We start from the raw sequence: 20,782 nt of genomic DNA on the forward strand, positions 1-20,782 counted from the left end.
TGCTCCCAGGCAGGCACAACACAGCAAGGTATTACCCTGCCTTGCCCAAGTAAACACCTACCAGGCACGCAGTGCAGGGGAAGTCAAGCTGCCTGTTCAAATGCTGCCCTCTGTGAAAAGTAGTGATGGGGAAGGTGGGCTTGAATATCCATTGGGCCCTTAACCTTACCCCCACCATGTCCAGGTCCACACTGGGATATCTGAGCACCTGCAGGTCTCTAAAGCAGATTCACCTGGGACTGGCCAGCGTCTGCAGGGAACACCCCGAGTGCAGTCACTATCATTGGGGTTTTCAGCACTGCTTTCATTTGAACGCAGTCCAAAAGGGGACCTCTGGGTAAAATGACTGCTTGGTGTTCGGGTGATGGTGAAGGTGAAACCCCGTTGGGACACTTCAGGGCTGTGAATTTGCTCCTTTGGCTTTTAGCTGAAAACAGAGTTCCTCCGCGTGAGGAATCACGTGGAAGAGCCCTCCACAGGGCCACTACCCAGGCGGGGTGCTGTAGTGTTTTTAAGGCTCTGCAGCTAATGAGATCCAATTTTCTGACAGGGAAAACGTGGCCGTAGCAGAGTCAGAGGGACTCAAAGGGACCCTGCAGAGCTGACAACGGGGCCTGCTTAGTGCCTGCCCCCCGCCCCTCGCAGCAAGCAGTCCAAACAAAACAGAAGCAGTGGGACAAAGGGAGACACAGAAGCGTGCACAGCGTGTGCCCGGCCATGCGTGTGTCTCTGTGTGTGTGCGTGTGCTCCACTGTGTGTGCCCGTACACGCGTGTGCACACGAGTGCGCGCCTTGCAGCGTGTGCGTGTGCTCGTGTGCCCAGCGGTGCGTGTGCCCTGCAGCGTGTGCGACCCGGAGGGGTCCCGGCGGGGGTGACACCCCGCTGCCCCGCGGTGACAAAGGCGCGGCGCCGCCCGCCGCTCGCGCCCATTCACAACGCGGGGCGAACATGGCGGGGCGGGAGGATTTTTTTGTGAATGGAGGCGGTGACGTCGCCGCTCCCGCGCGCCGCCCCCCCTCCATTCATGCGGCCCCGGCGCGGGTGAATGGGCGGGGCGGGGCGGGGCGGGGGCGCGCGCCGGCCGCCGCCGGGTAGTAAAGGCTGCGCGCGGCGCGCGCGGGGGTGCGCGAGCGGCGCGGGCGGCGGGCGCGGGGCGCGGTAGCCGCTCCCCCCGCCATGGTCGCCACCGAGGGGCTGCGGGAGATGGAGGGCAGCGCGCTGCGCCGGCTCGTGTGCCGCGACGAGGCCGGGGCCGGCGGCGCCGGGCGGTGCCTGGTGCTGGACTGCCGCCCCTTCCTGGCGCACAGCGCCGGCCACATCCGCGGGGCGCTCAACGTGCGCTGCAACACGATCGTGCGGCGGCGGGCGAAGGGCGCCGTGAGCCTGGAGCAGATCCTGCCGGCCGAGGGCGAGGTGCGGGCGCGGCTCCGCGCCGGGCTCTACGCCGCCGTGGTCGTGTACGACGAGCGCAGCCCGCGCGCGGAGGCCCTGCGCGAGGACAGCACCGTGGCGCTCGTGGTGCGCGCGCTCCGTCGCGACACGGCGCGCGCCGACATCCGCCTCCTGGCAGGTACCGCCGGGGAGGAACGGGGCGGGGGGGGGGGGGGGGGGGAACCGGGAATGTCCGATGGGACGAGGCCGCGGGCAGCAGCCACCGCCGCCCCCGCCCGGGAATGGGGGTCCGGCCTCGCTGAGCCCCGGGCAGGGCGCTCCCGCTCTTCCTCCTCACGGCGGTCCTGCCAGAAGTTGGGAGGCGGCGGGAAGGTTGGGGGGGTCGCGCCCCCCGAGGCGGTGCCCCCCCAGGTGGGATCCCAGGGCGATCGGCAGCGCCGACGTTCCACCGGCGCGTGGGTGCCCGAGCGGAACGCAGTCCGAGCCGGACTGGGGGGAGCGAGGGGTGGGACAGGTCCCGTGTCTCTGCCTGGGACCGGCCCTGGGCAGGGCTGGCACGGGGGCTCCGGGAGGCAAGGTACAAACCCAGGTGGAAGTGGGGAGAGGGAATCCCCCCACTCTTTGTTTGAGTTCATCCCCAGCCCCGCGGTGCAGAGAAGGCGTTTATGCGAGACCAAATAGCTGCTGTCACGCCGATGTCCCCTTGCAGTGGGCAGAAACCCCGGGGATGCCTTTTGCCACTACAGCAAGGATCAAGGCTTCCCCTCTCTGCTGTGTATTAAATGAGAAGCTGTGCGCATTTGGAGCTGCTGGTCCTGAGAATTGCCGTGAGGTGATTTAGAGGAGAGGGATGCTCAGCCGGGGTTCCTGGATGAGCTCTGTGGGGTTTTTTCTTTTTTGTTTACAGCCTGAGAGTCAATTTATTCCTTGGTTTACTTACAGCAGGGGTGAGGATGTGTATGCAGAGTAGCAAATCCATTAAGAGGCTTGATAGATGGAGGAGCTAGCACTTCTGTTGTACTAGGTACAGTAAAAACAGCAGGAGCTGTTCCGAGGATGTGATACGATGTGCTGCTGTGGGAGTGCCTGCACAGCAAGGGCTCACTTGGGAGCAGGCTTTTGGGTCCTTCACCATGAGCCACTGTGGTGCTGGGAGCCATGCATGTGGCAGGAAACGCTGCTCTGCTTCAAGGGTTGCCTGTGTCAGCTGAGAGCCTCTGGTGCCTCTGTGGTTTTCATGGGAGGTTGTCTGAGGTTTCCAGTCCTTTACTTTTAAGGAGTGGGCTCCTAGAGACTCAGTCTCGGCACTATAGGCTTCTTCCTTGCTTACCACAGAGCTACTAAAAACATCAGTCTTGCTCTGATTTCACAGGAGCCACACTAACCCAGAGCTGTGCATGCCCAAATGCAACTTTGTTGGGTGTGGGTCATGATGAAGACCCAGATGTGTTTTGTGCACATCAGGATGCTCCAGGTTCCCTGTGGAGCGGCCTGGCTGCGTGTTGCTTGGCAGTGGGCACCTGTGCAGCACAGCTCCTGTTCCGGGCAGCCTGGAGCTGCACACTCCTGCCTGGAACTGCTGGATGTGGTGCTTGGCTGAACAGGCATTAGGTCTGATGAGATACACTGAAGAGAAACATCTTTGACTATTGGAAAGGGCCTCTTTTTCTTTCCAAGGAGGGAGCCCGTTTTCGCCCATCACCCTGGGCAGCTTTTCCCTCTCAGGATGCTGGGATGTGGGAGATACAGGGATTTTAGGACCGGATCCCTTGAAGTTGTCTAACAGGGTCTCTTGGTTTTGGATGCTCTGTCAAATCGAAGCAGTGGACTGTAAAGGGATGTCAGGCCATGGAAATGCAGGCTCTGCAAACTGTCCTGCCTGCGTGGGAGGGACAGTACAGTGCAGTGATGCATATTCACGGCTGGCTCTGCTTTAAGGTACTAGAGCCCTTCCTTGAGTGGGGGGAGGAAACCACAAAGGACACTGGGATGCTGGTAGTATTGGTCTCTAGCTGCCTGGGGATTCCTGGGCTACTTTGCTTGAGATGCTTGCATCCATTAATCTTTTGAATGCCTTGTTCGGGGCAGTCTCAGAGTTAAGGCTGGATAAGAAATATGTGTCCTGCTGTATGTGCTCTAGTAAGCTGAAATCTGCAGTCATAGGTCCTGCAGTTGGGTTGAGTCTTCAGGAACCATCCTGGGAGTCACGGCTTGGACTAGCTAGTGTCCTGTGGCGATAGTAAAATACCTGATTTTTGTTCATTTTAAGGCTCAAGGTTAGACTTTACACGGATGTCAGGCTTGTTATTTGATTTGAATGAGAGAAGCAGATCTCACCAGAAGCATTTATTTGCAGCCAACACTGCAGTTTCCCTGTCCTGGGAACTCAGTGGGATTTGCTTTTGTTTTGCGTGCCATTAGGAAGATCTGAGGTCACCTTTGCTTATGCCTCTGGCAGCGGGTCAAAGGAACAAGGTGCTCTATGTTCAGCTTGCTCCCATGTCCTTGAGAGGCAGCAGACACCTCTGGAGGGCAGCTTTGCTGTGGGCTTAGCTTCACTGTACCTGGCCAGTGCCAAGGCTTCCGTGGTCTCTTGTTTTGGGAGCTCTGGGCTGAAGGGTCAAGCTGGGAAAGTAGCAGATCTGCCTGTGCTTTGTGACAGAATGATGTGTCCAGGGAAGCTGGGAACTGAAAACAGTCTTTGGCCTTGAAGCAGTTTTCCCATTTAAGTCTGAGGATGCTGGTAACAAACCCTCTGCTCATCATCTTAGAGAGCAACGTTGGCCTCAGTCTGAGGTTTTGGCCAGCGGTGTGTAGGGGACAACTTGGACCAGAGACTTTGGGTAGCCAAGATCATTGCAGAGCTCTTGGTGCTCTTGCTCCAAGGGAGTAGTGGGGGCCTCAAGGATTCCCCCCTTGCTGCCAGAAGCCTGGTTGCTCATCCTGGGGCAGGAGACCACTCTCTATTACTGTAGCATCATCTAGTGGCCAAGGGCATGGTGAGACACGTCAGTTCCAGCTGTGCTGTTTTGGAGTACAGTGAATGTAGCCTGGGATAATACTTTGCTCCTCTCTTCTTACAGGGGGCTACGAGCGCTTCTCCTCGGAGTACCCTGAGTTCTGTGCAAAAACCAAGTCCCTGAGCAATGTGTCACCCCCCACCAGTGCTGAGCCCTTGGATTTGGGCTGCAGTTCCTGCGGGACCCCCTTTCATGACCAGGTATGTGTAGAAGCCCAGTGCTTGGCTATTTTGACTGCTCCTTCCAGCATTGCCACCTGGTCCTGCTGGAGTCTCTCTGTTCTCTCTCAGCTGGGGCCTACAGAGCCAGAGCCCTGCTTCCTTTCCTCTCCTGGGAGAGCATGATGGTCCTCCTGATCCCAGGGTGTTTGCAAGCCCTGGGGAGTGGACAAACCCAAATCCTGTTAACCCACACCTGCCTGTTTCTGAACGGGATGAAGAAGGGGAGGGCTGAAATAGGTTTAACAGCTCGGGAAGGCAGCCTCTGCTCCCTCTTTTGAGGGCCCTGGATCAGGTGCCAGGTTCCTGCACAGTTCAGGGTCTCCAAGCCTTCTGGATGTTTGTCCTGCCCACAGCTGTCCTCTGGTCACCCCCATATCTGTTGTTTTTCTCTGTAACAGGGTGGGCCTGTGGAAATCCTTCCCTTCCTCTACCTTGGCAGCGCCTACCATGCCGCCCGGCGGGACATGCTTGATGCCCTGGGCATCACAGCCCTGCTGAACGTCTCCTCAGACTGCCCCAACCACTTTGAGGGGCACTACCAGTACAAGTGTATCCCTGTGGAGGATAACCACAAAGCTGACATCAGCTCCTGGTTCATGGAGGCAATTGAGTACATTGGTGAGTGCATGTGCAGAGCAGTTGTGTCCATGTGTGTTTTATCATGGGGAGGTTCCTGCCTCAAAGACCTGGAACCTTTGCCTCAGAGGGGGCTGGTGTCTGGCAGGGTCCAGGCCATTGTTCGCACTGGTGGGAGGGAGGTCAGCCACCCACCTGCAGGTTGGGTGAGGAGTTGGGCTTTGCTGGGTGTCAGTCTCATGTCTCTTCCCTGTTGCCCTCCAGACTCAGTGAAGGAGTGTTGTGGCCGGGTCCTGGTCCACTGCCAGGCTGGTATCTCCCGCTCTGCCACCATCTGCTTGGCTTACCTGATGATGAAGAAGCGAGTCAAGCTAGAGGAGGCCTTTGAGTTTGTCAAGCAGCGCCGGAGCATCATCTCCCCTAACTTCAGCTTCATGGGGCAGCTGCTGCAGTTTGAGTCACAGGTGTTGGCCACCTCATACGCAGTGGAAGCTGTCAGCCCCTCGGGGACACTGCGGGAGCGGGGCAAGGCCACCTCCACCCCCACCTCTCAGTTTGTCTTCAGCTTCCCAGTGTCTGTTGGTGTCCATGCCACCCCCAGCAGCCTCCCATACCTGCACAGCCCCATCACCACGTCGCCCAGCTGTTAGCTCAGGGGCTGAGGCCAGCCAGGCAGACAGTGCCAGGCGTGGAGGGGGCACACAGGCACAGAGCCCTGTGATGTTAAGCAATAGTGCCGGACACTGCCATTCATCCTGGACTCAACGTCTTTTTCGTAGGGAAATTTCTTACCTCATCTTGGTTTGTTTGCTTTTTATTGTCATGTTTTGAAAGCACGAAAGTTGCAAAAGCCACAAACCCTGACATTGTCCAGGCTCTTTGGGGGAGGAAGAAAAATGATATACTGGGTTTCCTCAAGTGCCTGGTCTTCATCTGTTTCCATCCATATTTTACTGTCTTGTGTTTTAAAAAAAGATACACCTCCCCTTCTCCCCATGTTTCTGCCCCTAGCTCACCCAGGGTGAAAAGGGAGCGTACCCTCTTTTTATTGTGCAGCAGTCTTCCCCCTTGCACAAGGAGACCTGGGGGTGTGTGTGGTGGGTGCTGCTCACTTGAGCAGCAGGTAGACTGGGTGACAAGCAGAGCTGCAGGCAGGGCCATGGGGCAGGCAGGAGTGGTGGCAGGGGCTGCCTGCACTCAACCTCAGCCATGCCAGTGGCTGGGGAGATCAGGCAGTAGCTGGCAGGCACCTGCCAAATCACCAGCTGAGCCCATTCCATTCCAGTGGGGGAGAGCAGTCTGTGGTTGGAAAGTGGTTTGGAGGGGGAGATACAGTCTGAAATGCCTTTTCTTGCCTCTGTGGATCACTGGTTTCTGCAAAACCTAGGTCCAATCTCCTGTGGCTTTAAGATGAGAAAAAAGGGGTGGGGCAGCAGTCTGGGCTGCTTTTCATTACTTTGTTGAGTTTCCTCTCCACCCATCCCACTGCTGCTCTTCTTCCAAAAGAAGCAGGATGGAACATGGGTGGGCTGTGATGGAAGAGAGTAGCTGCTGGGTGGAGGACAGGCTGGCCCAGAGATGTCATCCATCCAGCATTTTCAAGCTTTCCTCCACCTCATGACCAGTGTCTCGCTCACCTGTGCAACATTTCTGCAGCTTTTGGTCCAAGCCTAGAAAATGCCTCATCTTCAACCCACCTGGAGCCTTATTTCCCACCCTACCTCTGTCCTTCCCTGCAGTCCAGTTCAACACACAAGATGCCTGTGTGGCTGATGTACATATGTATGGTTTTGTTTTTTTTTTTTTTTTTCTAGAAATTAACTTTTTATTTATTGCCTGAGGGAGGGAGGAAACACTGTTTGGAGAAAATAAAAATAAAACTGTTTTCAACAGTTGTGGCTGGAGCAGGTTTGTCCTAAGACCAAAACAGAATAGCTGGTTTTGTACACACTTCACTTTCACAGAGCAACTGTTAAAAATGTATTTATTGAATTTTAAACTATTACAAGTATTGCAGATCAGACATTTAGCCAAGCACATTTATAGATCAAACTCAGTTGTTACAGAGATGTTACCTAAAGTCCACCATGTAGGTAGGCTGAGAACCTGCCCATCGTCTTCAACTTTGAGAGAGAAGGTAAAGGAGGAAATAAATAAATGATATCCCAGCTTCAGATAATTGGCAACCAAGAGAGGACACATACAGGGCTAGTTATGAAAACAAGTTTTACAAAACAAGGTCTAGAAATTCAGTCCCCCAGGTACACTGCCATTTGGGTTGCCAGAGAAAGCAATTAGGAATGACGATGCACAAGCTCATGGGACTGCAGCACAGAAAATCCCCATTTCAATTTCCAAAGCTGAAACATCTGCAGATGTTAAGAAAGTGTCAAAATTATCTTGTAATACAGAGACTCTAATACTCTACATTAGTAATTAATGGGACCAACACTAAAACTCACCACCAACAGGTCCAGCAAGACCAGTACATCAAAACCAGTCAGATAATACAACCTGACAGGCATATATGTTAGCGCAACAGGAAAGGCATCTGCTTCTCACATCCCCTACTGATTCATGGGCTCATTCACCTTGCTACAGAGATTTTAACACACGTACACTGTTCCCTGATCCTCTGGGTTTCACATCTCCTACACGTTCAAGACAGGTGGGAACGCCACCACTGCACCTCTGTGCACGTGTCCTGATGCACTCTGAAAGACCAGGAGAACATGCTTTGGGACTGTGCCAAGCCACCACCTCTGAACAATGGATTCAAGTCTGTGGAGGTTCACAAGCCAATTCCTACCTGAGGCAAGAACTGAATCTGTGCTTTCCCATGTCTTCCCTATCGGGGCTGCAGCATAGCTTAAAATGCTGCAAAAATACCTTAACATGACTGAAGCATGCCTTAGATGCATCTCCTTTTGGATTTCTGAGCTAGATTTTCTGTAGCAAAGCAGCATGGAAACGGAGAAATCCCACTGAAAATAAATTCACACATTTCCTGACATTCAGCTTCTGAGAATGATTAGCAATGCTCAAACTAATCTGTTTTGTGGCTGAACCCTTCCTTTTAGTCGTCTTGTAAAAACCTCTTCTGGGCAATTTCTGTTAACAGTCCCATATGGAAATTCTAGGCAGTGCCTGAACTGTGCAGGAACTCTGATGTCACTGCAGGGATGCAGGAGTCTTTTTTGAGATTTGCCACTGTTAAGTAGTTCCCAGAGGCCATGCAGTGGCACATGTTAGCATCCCTCAGCACTTCAGGCATTCACAGAGAGCAGACGCCTCCTGTAACCTACAACAAACACTAGGAGCAGCTGCTTTCCAGAGCCAAGGAAGTGTCCTTCTCCAGAAGCTGCTCTGTCCCATATACCACACTCCTTTTCTGTGCCTGCTGCCCACCAAGGCCAGCAGTGCACAACATTTTGTGGGGCTTTCTTTTTGCTTCAGTGTAGAATTTTGGGGTACTCTGGTTACCAACAAGCAAAGTGTAAGTTTGCAGGCAAAATAAATTCCTGCTATATAATGCAGTGGGATTCAATTGCATCACGTGCAAACACTCAAAACAGAAGTTAGAAAACCATTGCTTATTTCTTGGACTACAGACCAATAGTGACTGCAACATGGTGGAACTAGTACAAGGGGTTTGTAACAGTCTCTGTGGAGCTGGGATCAAACATGATTGGTTGGTAAAAATAAGGATTGGAAAATAAAATATACCTTATTAAGGTACTGTACTCTGCTTTTAAACCTAACAGAAGTTTTGCTGACAGCATTCAGATTACAATGTCGCTCTGCACCAGATATATAATTCATCAGTCTCATAGAAACAGTTTCAGCAATGGAGGGCAGAATCCTCCCTTGTTTGTTATGTGGTGAAGTTTCTTTCACTTTTGCCTATTAAAGTCCTGTCAGAAACTGCACAGAAGTTTCAAAATGCTGCCTCAAAGGGACACTGACAAAAATCAACAGGCCTGAGAGACAAATTGCCCCTTTCCCCAGCACACACTGTGTTCTGTCCCAATGGGAATAGCTCTTTCTAGAGCCTGTGAGGGGTGCCCAGGCTCCCCAGCCTATGAGATGGCTTAGCCCAGAGTGTTCATACAGCCTTAGCTCCTACTGTGCCTCCACTTGTGACTCAATGCTGCAATTAAGCATCCCATTATCAGGGAACTGCACTTCTCAGGAGGTTATGGGGGCATGGCATTTTTAAGGTCCCATTGAAGTTAACTCCCCCAGCTAAAGCAGCAGCATCTGTACCATTAACAATCTGCCAAATACAGCTCTACCACCAAAACCACAACCAGGTTTTTCATGGGTAACTTTGATATTGATGGGCAGATCCTCACTTTGTTTGAAACTGTAAGAGGAGCTACAACAACATACGCTACTCCTGCACAGGTTTCTACGACACACAGACGCATCATCAGGCCTGGGTATTCCTCTATGTCTGGCCACAAACAGGTATGAGATCACGTCATTACAAGACAAAAACCACTGCAAAATTATTTCCTCGCACAGCACCTTTACTCTGCACAGAACATCAGATACGTTAACACTGGCAGTTCAAAGATACTGGAAAGTAGAATCAGAGAATCACAGAACATGCTGAGTTGGAAGGGACCCATCAGGATCATCGAGTCCAACTCCTGGACACTCCAAGAGTCACACCACAATGCCTGAGAGCATTGCCCAAATGCTTCTTGAACTCTGTCAGGCTTGGTGCTGTGACCACTTCCCTGGGGAGCCTGTTCAGTGCCCAACCACCCTCTGGGTGAAGAACCATTTCCTAATATCCAACCTAAACCTCCCCCAGTTCAGCTTCATGCCTTTTCCTTGAGTTCTGTCACTGGTCACAAGAGTGAAGCGATAGGTACCTGCCCCTCTGCTTCCCCTCATGAGGATGTTGAAGACACCAATGAGGTCTCCCTTAGTCTTCTCTTCTCTAGGCTATTTTTATCCTCTAGAAGTTCAAGGCTGCAGAAGAAATCCAGACTAGCCATTAGTTCAATCAGCACACAGGAAACAACAAGCAAGAACAGCATCCAGTGCGGGCTTGATGGGGTTTTTCGTTTTTAGATTTGTTCTTGTTTTTGAAAGATGTAAAGCTTCTAGCTTCCATTTTGCTCACCTAAGCAGCACAGCTGTTTCACCATTTAAAACTATGTCTAACTGGGGACAGTGAGCAATACTCGCTCTGGCCACTATCTGAAATCCTAGTGTAGATAGGCACATTCCCTCATTCCATTATTAACTAAATTAGAAACAAACCCCAAACTTTAATGGTGATTACAAAGCTTCAAAGCCTAGTGGTGATCTCTGCAATCCTAACACTATGAAACAAGTAGCCAAAATACAAGCACCCGATTTTATCACTGAAATTTGTTTAAAAGGACAACTAGGCTAGAGCCTGGCTGGGACTTTAAAGCTACATATTTAATCAGGTCACAAAATGAAGTGAGAACCATATATCCACTGCCAGCTCAAGAAAAATAAAACTCAAAGTTCAAGATCTGTTGGAGTATTGCTATTTCTAAGGTTTTCTTTAGAGATACTACAAGCGGATGATGTTCAGGTAGACATATTGCATCAAGTGACTGATTTTACAGTGGGTGAAATTCCTTATGAAGATAACTTGCTTCAGCATTAATGCCTTAATGTTAAAAATAAAAATGTTGTGTCCTAATGCTGAAAGTGAAAAGCTCTTCAGCTTTATTTTATCCAAACATGTCAGCAAAATCCCACTTGTGATTAGCACATATATTTTTATAAATTAAAAGCATACTATTCTGTCGTTTTCTTGCTTTAAGGGGGATAAAACCTGAGTGCGTGAACTGGATCATCAGATACTAAATAGTGCTGGTTGATAGGGAAATATACAGCGTGTTGTGTTCAAAGGAACATTTTTTCCTCCAGTTGTTACATGGTCAACACTGAAGCACAGGTCCTGGTATTGGCTGTTAGGAAAAAAATTAACAGGTCTCGATTTTCAACCTTCTCTGAAACTGTAAAACACCACAAAAAAGAAATTGCTTGCTACTTTTGTTAAGTGCACGTCCATCACGAAGGGGACTTTTGAAACTGTTTGATTCTGTGCTACGCAATGCTTAAAAATAATTTTCTCCTACCCTGTAAAGTAAACCTGGGAACTTGGGAAGAAGGGAATTAAGTGAATAAATCCTAGCTTTGTTCTCTGGTATACCTGCAAACAAATCCACTTGCCAACTGATATTTTAAAATTTCGTTCTCATCAAAATGTAAAATGGATATCTAAAATAATTATTACTTTTGTAAATACCTTAAGTTCTTCAACTCTGATGTCACACGCAAAGATGTGACACGAAACTGCTATAACACACTCTCCCTTACCAGCCTAAAACCCATTTACTGGGTCTCATATTATAGAGGAACATGAACTAGATATGCCCTTGTGTATGAAATCTGACTTTTCACCTGCTATCTCCCAGAAACCCATACGCCACTGTAACTGGAGAACATTTCACAAGCTGCATGTACTTAATAGGAGCCTTATAAAATGTTCTTTTAGGGATGCCAGCAGAGGACATGGACCTGTTTTATGATGTTCTTCCACACACAAGAGCTGGTTTTACCCTTGCAAACACTTTCTGGCTTCCCCCAGAAAACTCACACAGACAAAGCAGAGAACTATCATGATTTGTCTCCACTCTAAAGTTACACTCACTCATATTATTGTTTGCTCAGAGGTGTGCAAAAAACCCCTATATTGAAGAACTTGACCTAGCCCCTCCTCAGATGAAATTTATATTGCATTGTTAATGATTTTAGTCAACTCGACTTTTGTGCAAAATATCTTCAAGAAGGTTCCGGCTCAACTTCAGAATACAAAAGAAGAATAAATAGGATCTCTTGACAACAGAAAATGAATGATGTATGTTGAAAAGAAAATGACGGGCTTAATGCAATTTATCTGCAAATAAAATAACTAGAATAGTAGTGTCTGAAATTTTAACATGTGAGATGGCACCAGTAAAGATTTCCATTTGCACAATAATGTTCCCAAGGTCTAGATCAAAACAATATTATTTTATACACGGTAACTGCAGAGACTAGGAGCCTGAGATATGTTATTAAAAGGCAGTCCCTTGTAAACTTTCCTCAAGAGGAACAGTAGCAATTGAGTATGCAAGAGTTACTCATATCATATTCATCAAGACAGCAATGCTTTATAAAAAACATACAGCTTATTTCCAGGTTGTTAAGAATTTTATGATACTGATTTTCTGAAACATGTATCCATCCAGTCCAAGATTGAAGCCACATCCTTCTTCACTGCTCTGAAGCTACTAGGTCTTTTGCTCTGCTGCTGTTGCTGTCTGTGAGGGAGCTTCTGGTTTCACAATCTGGTATGTAATGAGATATTCTGGATATGCCTGAAAGTAAAACAAGAAAAAAACCAGTGCTTTATGCAAGGGTACACTCAGCAAATTCCCATTTTTTTGCATTTCACTAAACAGTGCCCAGAAAGGACAGTGCAAGAATCGGCTCTGTGTTCACAGCATGCAGAAGAAAAAGCGGATTTCAAACCTAGCCAGCAATAAGTGGGAACTGCTCAATGTAGTTAATACTTCGGATAATATACTAGTAGAAAGAAAGATGCTTCTTCCATGCAGGCACTGCCAGAAATTCTGTGTGTAACAGAAATTCAGAGTTACTCTTCTTGTTAGCTAATCCTACAGATCAGTCAGGGCCTATAAGTTACTCAAAAATCTCAAACAGTCTGACCCCAAAAGGCTCACTAACTTGCCATGTGACCTGCAAATTCCTTTACAGGCAGTAAGACAGCTGGCCCACCCAAAGCACATAACCCAGGCAGTCATCTGTCCAGTGTTTTCTGAAGACAGCTGGTAGTCGGTTCAGTCCCAGAACAAGGCTAAAGTTGCTGGAGGGCAGAGCCCCATTCAGAGGAACCTAGACAGATGAGAGGAGACTGGGCCTACAGAAGCCTCATGAAATCCAGCAAAGGCAAATGCACCTGGGACGAAGTCCTTGTAACACTGCAGGATGGGAAGCCACTCTGCTGAAAAAGACAGCAAGCTAAAGCAGAATCAATAGCATGTCCTGGCAGCAATAAAGGCTACCATCATCCTGTGGTACATCAGCAGCAATGTTTATTCAGACTGCTGTTTATTCAGTATTCACTTGACCACATCTAGAAAACTGCATACAACTTTTGGGCCCTCCAATACTAGAAGGATGCCAACAAGCTGGAGACAAGTTCAGCAAAGGACCAATAAAACAATCAGGGGGAGAGAGCACAGGATAAACAAAAAGAGGCTAAGGGAGATGGGCTTGTTCAGTCCAGAAAAGAGAAGGCTTTGTGGGACCTCATAGCAGTCTTTCATAATGTATGAAATGGAGAACACAGATTTTCTGAGATGCACAGCCCGAGAATGTGATTAATTAAGACAGGGAAGATTTCTATTTCATACAAAGAACACATTATTTTACTGCGAAAATAAGTAATCAAAGGAACAACCTGCTGTAAGAGGCTGTGAAACACTACTCACTGAGGCCTCCAAGACGTGCCTGGTCAAAGCAAACTCTCAACAATCTGGCCTGGATTCAGTGTGAACAAGAGGCTGGCCAGGGAGACCTCCCCAAGCTTCCTTTGAACCTGAACTCAAGATTATATAATACCTTAGCACAGAATCACAGAATGGTTTGGGTGGAAGGGATCTTAAAAGATCATCTAGTTCCAAGACCCCTGCCATGGGCAGAGACACCTTCCACTAGACTAGGTTGTTCAAAGCCCCATCCAGCCTAGCCTTGTATACTTCCAGGAGTGGAGCATCCACAGCTTCTCTGGGCATCCTGTTCTAGGGCCCAAGACAGAGCCCTGAGGGACACCTCTCATCACCAGCCTCCACCTGGACAGAGAGCCACTGATTACAACCCTCTGGCTGCACCATCTTCCCGAATCCTTATCCACAGAATAGTCCGCCCTTCAAACTTGGAGATAAGGATGTCATGTGGGACATGACAAGTAGATGACATCGGTCCATCTTCCCTTGTCAACCATTGCAGTCACTCCATCATAGAATGGTCACCAGATTGATCAGACACGATCTGCACTCACTGAAGCTCTGCTGGCTGTATTGGATCAGCTCCTTGTCTTGTATGTGCCTTAGCACTGCTTCCATGAGGATCTGTTCCATGATCTTCCCAGGCACAGGAGTGAGGCTCACTTGTCTGTAGTTCCCCAGGTCTACTTTTCTCCCCTTTTTAAAAATAGGAGTGATGTTTCCCTTTTTCCAGTTGCTGGGTTCCTCGCCTGGTGGCCATGACTTTTCAAATATGATGGAGAATGGTTTGCAACATCAGCCAACTCCCTCAGGACCCTGGGATGCATGTCATCAGGCCCCACAGACTTGTGGCTATTCAATGTCATTCAGTGGTCTTAGAGCCACCCAATACAGTAAGCAAACCACTTTTCTAGAGCCAGGGTCTAGCTGAGTTATTTAGATCAAATATCAGCTTCTGAAGATTGCTGTGCTACTCCAGCTGCCATTTAAGGGCAGTCTCTGTCACTGCTGGGAATATAGACGTAAAAAGCCCAGAATCCTCAAGATGTACAAGAGCCCCAAAAATGCATGTGATCATGATACTGCAGTAATGCAGTGAAATGGAATGGGAGAAGGAGAGCCTACTGAGAGAAACCACAATTCTTAATAGGCTCTAGCAGTGCAGCACAGGGGAAATCAGGAAATTCTGCATGATATAAATCAGAGCAGTTCAGTGGACGGGAGTAGCATTTGCTGGCTAGATACAGTTTATTTCCACATTTAAATGAAAAAAAATATTAAAAATCTAATCAACCACCTTATCACAGCACACTTGGTCTGGAAGTCAGTCACATCCCCTCTCCAGCTCCAAGCTCTGTCCTTCCATAAGCCCAGTCCTTGCTAACTTACATACCTGTTCTCCTCTATAGATAACGTATTCAGCATACGCAAGTCCATTCACACTTGGTCTGCCGATAACAGAATGGTGCCCTGGAGGGGCATGAGCCATTTTCATTGTGCTGAACTGAAGAAAGGATTTTCCAAGGGTCACTCTACAGAACAGCATTTGTCTAAAAGGAAAAAAGAAAATATAATTTTTCAAATATCTTACTAGGAGTTGTATGCTTCCAGAACAATTTCAGTCTTTTGAGTTTACTTTGTTACAATTAATTTTTCAAGGCTTTTTAGAGAAACACTTCTAGAAACCAGTTCTAAGACTGTATGAAACCTGTCACAAAAAATCTTTCACGACACACAGAAGGGAAAACACACACTTCATTTAGCCCTCACATGTAGGCCTGTTCTAGTTCACCTTATATAAAGCTGTTGAAAGAAGCTGAAACTCTCTGTGTTCCTATCAGCAGGGTATGGACAGGTGTCAAAGGGCGAGAAACACATTGATCTACTCCAGTACAAAACAAAGCTGTGATTAAGTCCTGCTCGCTACCTCCAGAATTATCTGATTCACAGTACAACACTGTACTGCTGACCACCACTTTGCACTGCAGTTTTGTTCTGAGAGTGCCTGGAGTTTAATTGCTATTTTCCCCTGACTCTTCATTTTCAAACTTGCTGTTTCAAGCCTCTTTCCTGACCACAGCTCACTTTGATTTATACTCACTGCATGCTTAGATGTAATTTTTGACCTTCCTGTGGGACTCGCTGAATTTATATCCTTTTTTGTTCAGCTTTGACAAATGGAAAACTGCGTTTTTCCTGCCATGACCAAGCTCAAGTGGCCATTCTTTCCCTACAAGTCATCCCGGGCCAGGATTGTAAAAACCAGGACAGCCAAAATTACGTATGGGGAACTCTGCTGGACTCATACCTGTGACAGATATAACAGGACCTGTCTTTGTGTGTGGGACAGCCTGTTCCTCCCCCTATTCCATACACATATTGGTTGCTTTTTGAGGAGTTCTCAGCAAAGTAAATTCCAGCTCCAAACATTCCTCCAATGTATGCATGCCTTTCATCAAATCCTTTGTGAATGATAGCATTAATAAAAGGAGACCCTAGAAGAGAATGACACAAAAAGATACATACTTGTTAAGTTTTATAGTAATACAGGACTCCATGTCAAGAGGAGTTTATCTGCCTCAAATAGACCATTAAATACCAGAAAGCGTGCTCAGTCAGCTGGAAGGGGGCGATACCCAGCAGGATGCAGTGATGTGTGGGATTTATCATTATATACCAAAATCCCACGTGTGACTCATTTCTTACTCATTTCACGGATCTCATTAAAAGGCTTTCCCCCTACTCACATTTCAGTGCAATTTATCTTGTCAATGCACACCTTCTCCAGCAGTCAGTACTGGTTAAGGTGGGGCAAGATGTCAAGACAACCATACCCAAAACCAATTTCCTATACAGAATCATAGAAGAATCTAGGGCAGAAGGACCTTCAGGCAACTGTCATTTGTAGGCACTTCTAAAGAATTCTTGCTGAAACTCATAGCTGGTTTTGATTCCTTTCCCTGATGGCTTGCCTGAATCAGCACCAAGGTAAAACGCTTTTACTGTGTGCTGCTCTCCTCATTCAGAAGATACCATGTTTTTCTCACAGCAATGTAACATCCGCCCAGCAGCTTTACTGGAAATGACTAAGATATGGCTTAGCAAAAAAACCTTCCTTTTTCTTAAAATAACAACAACAACAAAAAGTATTTTTTTACCTAGTGTAGCTTTTTGAATTGCAGTAACCATACAGACTAACTCCACCACTCCCCCATCCCCAGTGCACCCTCTGCATTTCAAGTGTAGATATACAATTATTTGTACAGGATGGTGACATAGCAACATTAATATTGCCTGTGGGTCCTTGTAGGGTTTAGGTTTTTTTGTTAAATTCCAATACATACAAAGAGACACTACTTCCTTACCGTGAAACAACATGCGTTCGTTGTGATGATTATGATTCTCCTCTGAGACCTCTTTCTGTCTGTGGCAGAATCTCTCCCGCAACTTCTTGTTCACTACCTTTTGAATCTGCAGTGGTACAATAAGTCCAACCATACTTGAATTGGAATTGAAATGGAATATAGTTTCACAGAGTTCACATAAATTCAACAGGGAAACTGAGAGCAAGACATGAGAAGGGTACAAAGAAACCCCCAGCCTGTTCTGCACACAAGGCTGAAGTCTTTCAAACAACTCTGTAGCACACAATTACAAACGGTTAAAACTAGTGTGAAATTGCAGCCTAAGTTGTCAGGTTTAAGGACAACTTTCAGGCTTCTTCTCTTGAGGCCTGCAATACCACAAAGAACTAGAAACTGTCTGAAACGCCTTCCCTCTCTGCTTTGAGCTCTGTTGAACAATCTAGTCTAGCTTTTTGAAACTAGCTGTCTAGTCGAGGTTTATTTTTTATGAAAAGAAACAACTTTTGAGGAAAAAAATAAGGAGATGTGCTGTTTAATCTGTCCTGAGATATTGTTTCAGCCACACGCTCATACTACTGTGGTTTCTCTAAAGGACTTTACCTTTGGCTGGGAGTGGGATGGAAAGCAAAGTTTACTTTGGGATGTATGATCTGCTGGATCAAGTTGCAAAGGCTCTGCACAGGTTTACTTTTCAAACAGATAGGCACCATGGGTTTTCTGGAGCTCAGAAATCAAGTTCTGTTCTGATTTCTTCTATTTCTTTCTCCCCCCAAAAAGCAACCAGAAAGTGTACTTTCCCTCAGAAAGACAACACACTGATTTCTGAAATAACAGGGCTTGTAAAACATATTTTTGTAGTTAGCAAAAGCAAAGAAGGAGGTGTCAAGATCTAAGATTGCATAGGGAGAAACATTTATTAAAAGTCATGATCATCCTTTCATACACCCCTCCCCCAAATCTTCTTTAAAGAGATAAAAAAAGACTACACTGAGAAAAAAACAGATCTGGGTTGCAAAGTCAAATAGACTTCTGAAATTTAATCAGGTTGTGAAAAAGTCAGATTCTTCACCACCTCTGTCTTCAACAACAGTTCTTCAGATTCCTTTAAGAGCCCACGTGGACTTCTCCCTCATTTCACGTGCAGAGCACACATTTAGTCTATTTTTAGCATCTAGCACTTGCTTTAACTCTGTTCCTGAATATTATTTCAACAAAGAACTTTAAATATAAAAGGGTGATCCATTAAACCAATTCTGCCTGCTGGCACAGATACTAACATAATTTGCCCCATAAAAGTAAGAGGTTCTGAAACTTACCCTGATGACATTGTATCTGTTGAAGATACCACCAGCATTTCCACCATCTCGATGCTCCCGGATTGTACTTTGCATCTACATAAAAGAACACAACTGAATGTTCAGCACAAAAGCTCGCTAGCAAGGCAAAGTATCCATGCACTGTCTCAGAATATCGCTGACAACAACGGGCAATCTTGACTGAAAATTAATTAAAAGGTGTAAAAAAACACATCAATTTTAAACTGAGGTACACCTTAATTTCTCAAGCACCCCACATCCTATACTGTTCCACAGTAGAGAAGCTGGATGATGCAATTATCCAATCTTGTAATAAAAATCTACATAGGAAAAAGGAGAATAATGGCACTTGCTTTCCAAATTATATACGACTGGAAAATCTGCTTTAGATTAGAAAAAAACAATCCTTGAAAATGAATATACAAAAATATCACTTTGAAGTAATAACAAATGTGATTTTAATGAGCTTAGGTTGCATTTCTTAGTGATAGGAAAATGGTTGTACTGTAAATTTTCCTATGTCGTTAGCAGATCCTGAGAATTTTAATGGTTTCATTGTGTCTTTTCCAGAAGTATTTATAGCTACAGCAACAATATTTAGTAACAGTTCAAATAAACATCCCAATTTACTATGGCAGACAAGTGACCCTTTCTGTTGGAAAAAGTTTATAAAAACAATCTGCACAAATTCCAGTTTATGAAGTTACTCATAAAAAATATTCCTGCCTTAACTGGCACCGATACTGAATATCTAGACTTTAAAAAAGACTACAAGATTTCTGTGCTATAGTGTAGGAACATGACACAAATAGCAAATGCACAGTAAAATGGAGTTTCTTCCAAATACAACTCTTCAGGAAGTCTCTTTTCTGTTGTCATTTTTGCTTTCAAAATCGTATCTGCTTGTAGTTTACTTAAATAAAAGAGCATGTGTGTGTGGGAGGCAAAATTGCAGTCAATGCTCAATTATCCAAGAGCTGTTTATCTGGGTTACTGATTAACCAAGCCACTGAGACAAGAGAAAACAAGCTGGTTCACTTGCAGAAATAGCTTGAGCACAGAAAATGCCTAGAGAATTGCAAGGTCTTGGTCTCTCGGTCTTTATGCACAGCTTTTGATTTTTGCAGGTCCACCTATCTATGGAAAGCTGTGGAAACCCTTCCTATGAGACAACATTCAAAACACAACAACAACAAACTGGAATAACACTAAGTGAGTGAACAGACCACTCGTTAAAAAAATTAGCAGGACACAGCAAAATAATTCCTATCATTGCTCTATGTGAAAAGACAAATGAAGAGGCCTAAACTTCATGTCAGATCTACGCAATTCACACACCAAAGCCTATTTCATCACTTTCAAAATGTATTACACTTTAGTTCTGACAGGTTATAAATGAAAAGAGAAATATACAGCCACTGAAGCATTAAGAAAGGGACTTGGATTACCTCCTCTTCTACGGACTGATACTCCTTATCGTCAGGAGCAAGGTCAAGGAGAATGGTCCCCTGACTCACACAGTGGAAAGTCAAATAAGGATTAGTGCCTGCAAAGAGAAGGAATGAAAAGGAGCACAAATCAACAGGAAAAACCAATACCAGCTCTATTTGTATCCATCATCATCATTATTCTTCTTAAACGACCCCAGCACAGCAGGAAATGAAAAATAAACACAAGGCAGAAGCATAACCTCAAAAAGATAAAAAGCCTTTCGTTAGCAGCAGAGGCTTTAAAAGAGAGAAGAAAAATGCATGTGGGACATAGTTGCACTTTATTGCTTCTGCTTCAACAGAAGCATCTCAGAAGTGTGGGGCAGCTAAAACTCCATCAGGTCCACCCTTCAGGATACAACTGGCCTGTGGTAGGTACATAGGGCAAACCAATCCAATAGCTCCTGCCGGGGTGAAACAGGGTGCCGAGAAACAGGCACAGCTTCCAAGGCTGCCTCAGGGGTGTCCATTCCCTGGAAAGGCAAGTGATCACTTGGTCCTGTATCTGCTGAATATATCCTTTACCTGTCACATCCCACTCAGCCACCATGTCTGCCAGCAAATATACTTTCCTGACATCTGGATTCTTTCAAGTCCTGGTGACAATGCCTACATTTAGAGAGAGATCTACATCTGGGAGCCTGTTATATGCAACAGTTAGACTAACCAGTAAAAGTCTCATATTTACCTTGCTGCCCTCCTAGAAGTCTCTCCACACCTTTTATTAATTTGTGGCGGTGTCCATATGCATTGATCCCAATTTCTTTAAGCTCCTCATGCCCCATGTCTGCCAACACATCCAGGGTTATCTGGAAAGATGAAAGACCACAA

General features: G+C 46.7%; 2 protein-coding genes across 2 annotated transcripts in view; one reads left to right on the forward strand and one right to left on the reverse strand.

Annotated features, from left to right (window-relative positions):
- The first annotated feature begins 1,116 nt into the window (after positions 1–1,116).
- On the forward strand, positions 1,117–7,102 carry DUSP4 (dual specificity phosphatase 4). The gene is made up of 4 exons (XM_027721623.2): positions 1,117–1,571; positions 4,477–4,613; positions 5,033–5,252; positions 5,475–7,102. Exons 1-4 carry the CDS (start codon positions 1,178–1,180, stop codon positions 5,858–5,860), a joined length of 1,137 nt encoding a protein of 378 aa, XP_027577424.1. The 5' UTR covers positions 1,117–1,177; the 3' UTR covers positions 5,861–7,102.
- A 5,299-nt stretch (positions 7,103–12,401) lies between these two features.
- The window catches only part of TNKS (tankyrase), a 133,450-nt gene continuing 125,069 nt past the window's right edge, over positions 12,402–20,782 (reverse strand). The window contains exons 21-27 of the mRNA XM_027721622.2: positions 20,640–20,760; positions 19,910–20,007; positions 18,462–18,536; positions 17,146–17,251; positions 16,089–16,275; positions 15,174–15,330; positions 12,402–12,628 (exon numbers count right to left, since the gene is read on the reverse strand). Coding sequence (XP_027577423.2) covers positions 12,542–12,628; positions 15,174–15,330; positions 16,089–16,275; positions 17,146–17,251; positions 18,462–18,536; positions 19,910–20,007; positions 20,640–20,760 — 831 coding nt within the window. The 3' untranslated portion in view covers positions 12,402–12,541. The remainder of the gene's footprint in view (positions 12,629–15,173; positions 15,331–16,088; positions 16,276–17,145; positions 17,252–18,461; positions 18,537–19,909; positions 20,008–20,639; positions 20,761–20,782) is intronic.

This window comes from Pipra filicauda, unplaced genomic scaffold (assembly GCF_003945595.2).
Source record: "Pipra filicauda isolate LSUMZ 115617 unplaced genomic scaffold, ASM394559v2 scaffold17_size4572894_pilon, whole genome shotgun sequence".
Lineage (NCBI taxonomy): Eukaryota > Metazoa > Chordata > Aves > Passeriformes > Pipridae > Pipra > Pipra filicauda.